The sequence below is a fragment of the Apodemus sylvaticus genome, chromosome 20 (assembly GCF_947179515.1).
Source record: "Apodemus sylvaticus chromosome 20, mApoSyl1.1, whole genome shotgun sequence".
Taxonomy (NCBI): Eukaryota; Metazoa; Chordata; class Mammalia; order Rodentia; family Muridae; genus Apodemus; species Apodemus sylvaticus.
Genome location: NC_067491.1, coordinates 53,601,569 through 53,609,533, shown reverse-complemented (window position 1 = coordinate 53,609,533; position 7,965 = coordinate 53,601,569). Strand labels below are relative to the sequence as shown.

Genomic DNA, 7,965 nt, shown 5'->3' with positions numbered 1-7,965 from the left:
ACTACACCACATGCATCATGCCACATCTGTGAGCACAGATGGGAGTAAGTATACTCATGCATGAGCACACATGGTGCATACACATACACACACACACACACACACACCAAATAAATAAAATGTAATTTAAAAGTTAAACAAGCAAATGTTTGAAAAATCTGTAGATAATTTGGAAGTTTTAAATTATGAGAATACAAATTTCATTTGCATACAAGAGGAATATCCATCAGAATTCCATTACTTTGAAAATATCGATAGTGAAAACAAGCACCCCTAAAATCCACAATTCCACTCCAGAATACACAGTCCAGCATCAACACACTATGTTCCGTAGGATAAATCTGGCTGCATTTTTTTAATCAAAGAGACTGCAATTGAGTACAGATATTTTCCCCTACCTGTTTATTATATAATTATTTAAGAGATGGTTGATCACCTGGCGGTGGTGGTGCATGCCTTTAATCCCAGCACTTGGGAGACAGAGGCAGGCGGATTTCTGGGTTTGAGGCCAGCCTGGTCTGCAGAGTGAGTTCCAGGACAGCCAGGGCTACACAGAGAAACCCTGTCTCAAAAATCGAGAGAGAGAGAGAGAGAGAGAGAGAGAGAGAGAGAGAGAGAGAGAGAGAGAGAGAGAAGAAAAGAAAAGAGAAGAGAAGAGGGGAGAGGGGGAGGGAAAAGGAAGGGGAGGGGGGAGGGGAGGAGGGGGAGAGAGGAGAGGGAGAGAGAGAGAGAGAGAGAGAGAGAGAGAGAGAGATGGTTGATCTTTGAGACAGGGTCTCGTGTAACACAGGCTGGCCTTAAACTCACTATATATCCAAGGATAATTTTAACTTCTGACCTTCCAGTCACTCCCTCTAGAGTGCTGAGATGACAGGTCATGTGCCACATTCTCAGTTTTTGCAGTGCTGGGCATGAAACCCAGAGCTTTGTGCATGCTACTCTCCCTGTTTATATGCCATGGCTGTCATTGCTACAGTCTGCAGAATAAGACTGGAGCAATGACGCTTAAGGCTGTCTGTCCTGTAAAGTCAAATTTGACCAATGCCTACCCCAGATCACTGCTTCTCTAACTGTAATGACCATACAGATCACCTAGATATTTATTCAAAGGTAAATTCTGGGCCAGATATGGTGGCACAGGCCTGTGTTTCCAGTACTCAGTGGGTTGAGGAAGGAGGATATGAAATTCAAAATCCCGCTTGGCTACAAAGCAAGTTGGAGCATGCATGCGTGTGTCTATACATGTAGAGGTCAGAGGATAACACAAATGTCGTTCCTTGGACACCTCCCACCTTTCGTTTGAGGCAGGGTCTCATCTCACATTGGCCTGAAACTGGGCCAAATAGGTTAAGCGTTCTGGCCAGTAAGCTCCGGGTATCTGCCTGCCTCCATTTCTCATCTCAGCATCACTAGGATCACAGTACACACCGACACATCGGCTCTTCCAAATTCAGGTCCTCACACTCACGAGATGAGCTCTTTTCCTGACCAGTCCACAGATCAGAAAGCAAATTCCGATCAAGCTCCTGTGGAAGGGGTTCCTGAGTGGGGCTGATGTGGCAGCCTGACGACTCCGATGTGACAGAGGAGGAAACAGATGAGGGCTGGGGAGATGACTCAGTGGAGGGCTTGCTGCACAACCATGAGGACCTGAGTTCTAATCCCCAGAGCCCAGGTAAATACTGGATAGGTCTAGCAGCCCACCTCTAATCCTGGCCCTGGGAAGTGGAGACAAAGAATCTCCAGGACAAGCTAACAAAGCAAGAGAGCTGTTTATTCAACTGAGAGATCCAGCTCCAGAATATAAGCTGGGAGTGATCAAGGAAGACACCAGACTTCAACCTCTGGCCTCTACACATGCACACACACACACACACACACACACACACACACACGAAACCACACACACACACACACACACACACACACACACACACACACGAAACCACACACACACACAATACACACACACCATACACACACACACCATACACACACACACCATACACACATACACAATACACACACACACACACACACACACACACGAAAACACACACACACAAAAACACACAAAAAAAACACACACACAAAACACACACATACCACACACATACACGAAACCAAACACACACACACAATACACACACACAACACACACACACACACATAACACACACACACGAAAACACACACATACACACACACACAATACACACACACACACACACACACACACACGAAAACACTCATACACTCACAGCAATTCTGATGTGTTCAGACACAGTACATCTGAGAAACCTGGCAGACAAAACGGAGGAATGTGGCCTCACATCAGTATCCTTCACAAGCTTCGTAGCTAGTTCTGGAAGTTACCAGCTGAAGTAGGTGGAAACGTCCATCCTGTCTTGGTTGAACATATATTGATTGGATACACCGGAAGCAAAAGGGAATTATTAGGCATTCCTACCCAGAGAACTCTTCTGGCCTGGAAGGATGCGTAGAAGAGATAAAGTCACGCACGGCCACAGGATGGCCTAAAATGATTCCCTAAAGCTATCATGACACTGACACTACACCACAGCTCACCTGGGGACCCAAAGTGTTAAGTGGCTTCCAGCTCTTACGGCAGTACTTCCAGGAACCCACATGGGAAAACTCGTCTGCACACTGGTTCTCAGAAGGCACAAGCTACAGTTGTGGTTAGAGCACCTAACACAGTGTTCATCAACACATCTTGAAAAGGTTCTGGGCATCAATAGGAGTTTCTTCTTCTGACAAACTCATGTAGTTGACCCTCTTGCTTGGCCCCATAGAAAGAGCGCAAAAAGAGACTTGTTAAAAAAATATATATCTAGTGACTAAGTGTTTTCCGTTCAGTTCCTATAGCCATCGTATATAAATAGCATTATTAAAAAGAAAAAAGGAAAAAGGAAAGCCACAGTGAAGGGAAGTGATTTTGAAGTGAGAGGGCATGTCACCTAAGTACATCAGCAAATCAGGAAATGTAAGACCTTTCTACACAAGTTAAAAAACAGGAGTTAGCATTTGAATGTCAAGTGAGTAAAAACTGTACCAGGTGGTATAGATACACTAACTGAACGAAACAGCTCTGAGCTCTTAAGCTATGTGTACAATGACTGAAATTTGGTCCTCAGACCACATGAAGTAAGTGTGATTGTACTTTATAGAGGATGAAACAGACTCTTACAAGCCATCTCCAAGCAGAGTGTAGGGAAAGAGATGGAGATCTGAATTCTAAGTTTATTAGGCACAGGTTTGGGCCCAAGAGAAGGAATCACTGTAATAGATTTAAAGGCAGTGAGTTCTCCAACCCCAGAAGTATGGAAGCAGAAACTGAATAACCACTCACCTGTAGACTCCAGGGGCCCCTCCCATGTGAAACAATTCTTATCTTCAGATTTTATAAATCTAAGAGATTCGCTAACGAGAACTTTTCCCAACCCGACTCCACCTTTCCAGTGACAGGCATTAGCTGATTGTGACCACCGCTTCCAGGAAGTCTTCCTTCCAGCCTTTCCAGTCACTCTTGGCAAAATCAAAGTCTCAAGGGAAGGGTTCTGTGGACTGATGTGTAGCTCTGTCTTCATGTGGATCCCAAACAACTGGAGCAGGAGCTATCCCCAAAGCTGTTGCCTGTCTGTGGTATATGTTCTTCTAGCTGGACTGCACTCTCTGGCCTCAGTGGGAGAGGACACGCCTATATCCCCAGAGACTTGATGTGCCATGGTGGGGTGATTGAGGCTGGGTCTCCACCCTCTCAGAGGAGAAGGGAAGGGGTTGTGGGAGAGGGTGTGGGGGAGGGGCAGCGATCTGTTGCTAGGAAGAATGGCTCACCAGGTTCTACCTCTCCCTGAAGATTGATAGGCAGTTAATCATTGCTGATGGGAGGGGGGAGGGGGTTCACAAGTTCCCACCCCTTTGAGGATTGATAAGCAGTTTTATGAGGCCGCACTTAAGGATTTACTGGTTGCTAGGAGGAGGGGCTCATGAAGCTCTGCCCATCCTGAGGATTGATAGGCAGTTAATTGTTGGGGGTTGGTGTGTCTTTACTTATGTACTCAAGTGGCAAATTGCTTCTGTTTCTGTAAACAAATCCTAACCCATGTTCCCCAGTTAAACTCATTGTGTCACCAAAAACAAAGATATAAAAGTAGAAGGAGGACTCCGTGGGAAAAGAACCCCATCAGTGCCATCAGCAGGAGCTGGCAGGGCCGAGAGAGTGATGGGAGGTATGATCAAAACATATTCTATACATGTAAGGAAGTGTCACAGCAAAATGCAGTATTATGCTAAAATATATGCGATAATAAAGATTTTAAAGAAAAGAACAGGCCCAGAGGTAGGGGATAAAGACCTGGGTCTCCACTTAATGCAAATCCAGCCAGGTAGTGGGTGAACCTTACCCTGATTCATTAGGGTGATGGAGAAACAGCCCAGCATCCACATCTAATATGGGGATGCTTCTGACTCCTGGTGGCTCTGCTACCCAGAAGCATCCAGAGCTAAACCAAAGAGCCAGAAGAGAGGAGCCTCCTGCCTCCACTATCTCTCCCCAGAAGTGTAGTTTGGGCTCTAAAACTCAAAATCTAATAAAAATCTCTTCTTGAGTGAGAAAATGAAGAGGGTATGGGTTCTGGTATTCAATGGAGAGCCTTATATTGTGTGGTTGTTTCCTCTGACCAGTTGGAAGTGTACCTATCTGGTCCTCAGGGTCAGCAATAAACTGGGGAGAGGCAGGTCAGCAAAAATACGTGAGTACACAAAAATAATTCATGAAAACACAAATTCACACAAACCTTCATGCAAACACATGGACATATATACAGATTGCTAAGCTGTTCCAGAAGTATGGACCCTGATCCAAGACACAAAGAAGTCATCTCAACCGGGTACATCTGATCCCCTATCCCAAAGCCCTAGGATGACCTCCAAGTATTCAGGATTTAGACTCCCTGAGATATTATTTTCTCTGCTGGTATGGTTCACACTTTTCTTCTTAGCTGGGAACAAAGAAGAGGCCAAAATCATCAGTGAGTTGGAAAGAAGACAGTGAGTTGTTTTAAAAAAAACATGATGGGGGATGAATCAGAGGCAGAACAAATGAGCAGGAATTTGTAATTAAGTGCATAAAGAACTGAAAGGAGAATGAACAGATCAACCGAGGATGGAAAGATGGAAAATAAAAGGAACGAAGATGTGGATGGGTGGATGAATGGGTGAAAGGAGAGGTGAGTAAAAGTTAAAGGATGGATGCATAGATAGATGGACAGGATGGACGATGAGTAAGCATTGTCAGGTGGGTGAGAAGATGCATGGATGGGTTGGTTAATGGATGAAAGGATGCATAAAAAGAAGGATCAATGAATAGGTCGATGTGCAGATGGATGAACTAATAGAGGAGGAGGAGGATGATAGATAGATAGATAGATAGATAGATAGATAGATAGATAGATAGATAGACAGATAGACTCTTATGAATTTTATTGCTGTTATGAAACACCATAACCATAAACATTTTTCTTTAAAATCTTTATTAGCATATATTTAAACATATGGATGAATAGAAGATAGATAGATAGATAGATAGATAGATAGATAGATAGATAGATAGATAGACAGACAGAGGTGTTTTAGGGATTCTAGTGCTGTGATAAAACACAATCCACCATAAGCAAGTTGAGAAGGAAAGGGTTGGCTTCCACTTACAACTCTCAGGTCATGCTCCCATTGCTTAAGGTAGTCAGAGACAGAATTCAAACAAGGCAGGAATCTGGAAGCAGGAGCTGATTTCCCATTGCAGAGGCCATGGAGGAATATTGCTAGCTGGATTGGTTCCTCATGGTTTGATCACCCTGATTTCTTAAACGCCCAGCACCATCTTTCCAGGGTGGCATCACCCACAGTGAGCTGGACTGTCACACCTCAGCTATCCAGAAAATGCACCACAGGCTTGCTTGAGACATTTTCTCCGTTGAGATTCCCTCTTCCAAAATGACTCTGGCTTATTTAAAGATGACATAAAAGCTATCCAGTACAGATGATAGATAGATAGTAGATAGATAGATAGTCCCGTGGGAAGATAGATTGGTAAGATGAATGAAAATATGAAGGTGGTGAAGGATGTTTGATGAATCAATAGATGTTGGATGGGTAGATGATTGGATGGGTGGATGGGTAGGTGGATGGATGGATGAATGGGTGGATAGATAGAATGATCAATGGAAGATGGATGGATGGATGGATGGGGTGGGTGGATGGTTAGATGAGTAGATGGATGGAATGATCAATGGATGAAAGATAAATAAATGGGTAAATAAGTAGGAAGATGAATGTATAGATGGAAGAATGAATAAAAAGACATAGGTGGGTGAATAGAAAATAAATACATATAAAAGATAAGTAAACAGAGGGGCAGTTGGGTGGGAAGCTGAGTTAACAGGTATAGAAGTGGGTGGAAAGATGAATAAATGGATGGATAGAAGGATGGAAACAATCATTGGATGGATGGGTGGGTGGGTGGGTGATGGTGAGTGAAGAGATTAAGGGATGAGGATAAATAACCCAAAGTTCAGATTTTAGGGAAAAGTAAAAAACTATAATATAATCCAATATGGGACCTCATCCTCTCTCAGAGCTCAAGTCTAGGCTCCAGAAGATGGACTCACCCAGTGAGGGCAACTTCCTGCAGGATTGGTCCAATCCAAGTAACAAGTCAAAGTCAAGCTACCCATCCCTTATAAAAACCTGTGTTCAATTCTAATCATCCCTTTGCAGGTCTGGCTCTGACCTGCAGTTCTCAGGGGCTTCCCTGGCAAGCTTCCCAACCTTGGCATAATCCACTTGAAGCTTGGGATTTGATGCCCAGCTTGTGAGGCAGGGAAATCTGAGCCAGACCCTCAGACCTGTCACCTGGGACAGGGCAGGTCATACCAGGAGGAAACCCCATGGAACTCTCCGAGGATGTCATTGATATACCTGAGGACCCTGGGGCATGGGGTCCAGTGGGCACAGGTGACCACAGGCTACAACAAGTCTTCAACTCCGGTCTGGTTCCCACATGCCTGTCTAGAAAATGGCAACCAAAGACGGCAGCTGGGAAGGCATCGTGAAAGGTCCTGTCAACTATCCGGTGGGGCAGGGGCTCTGATTCCTGCAAGATCCTGGGAGACGCAGCTAATCCAGGCCATCCCTGAGCCACCAGGCAGCCGGAGCAAGCTGGAATCCCAGAATCCACAGCAAATGGTTTGATCAGGCAACCATCGCCACCAGGCAAAGGTAAAAACGAGCCAGCCTCTGGATGAGCCTCCCCAGTCCAGGAAGACTTCCACAGTAAGGCCTGCAGGGGCCCCATCCGAGGACCACACATGGATGGCAACAAGCCAAACTGAAGTTTGAGCGCTTGCAGCTCAGCCCTTAGTATAGCATTCTCTTCCAGCAGCATGACCAGCCTGCTTTCAATGGCCACATCATTGAGACGTCGCTTTTCTCGAGACCGCTTGGCCGCCTCGTTGTTCTTCCTCCGTTTCTCCCAGTAAACTGTGTCCTTCTTCTCTTCCGGCATGAACTCCCTCCGCCTGCGCGTGGTTGGACCCCTGCGAGTGTCCCAAAATACTTTGCTGGGACCCTGAGAAATGTTGGGTAGGCCCAAGCCATCCACATTCATAGCTGCGTCGTACCTAGAAAAGATTTTTGTAAAGGTCTTGGACTGGAGACGGGGGGCTGACTCAAATGACGTCCATCCCTCTAATTGGTTCTGTGTCTACCGGCTCCACTGAGGGATCAGATGGACCAGGGATTGGGCTGGAGATTATGATGGATCCATATAGGGATTGAATAAGGAGAAAGAAGGGGGGTGGCGTACCCAATGGGGCTGAGGCTGATTATGGTTAAGAACACCCCAGTCATCATAGAGATATATTTGAGAGCTGCTGCTTCCAAGGA

General features: G+C 45.4%; 1 protein-coding gene across 1 annotated transcript; it reads right to left on the bottom strand.

Moving 5' to 3' along the window:
* Positions 1-6,820: 6,820 nt before the first annotated feature.
* On the bottom strand, positions 6,821-7,687 carry Nfilz (NFIL3 like basic leucine zipper). The gene has a single exon (XM_052165064.1). It carries the CDS (start codon positions 7,685-7,687, stop codon positions 6,821-6,823), a length of 867 nt encoding a protein of 288 aa, XP_052021024.1.
* Between the last annotated feature and the right edge of the window lie 278 nt (positions 7,688-7,965).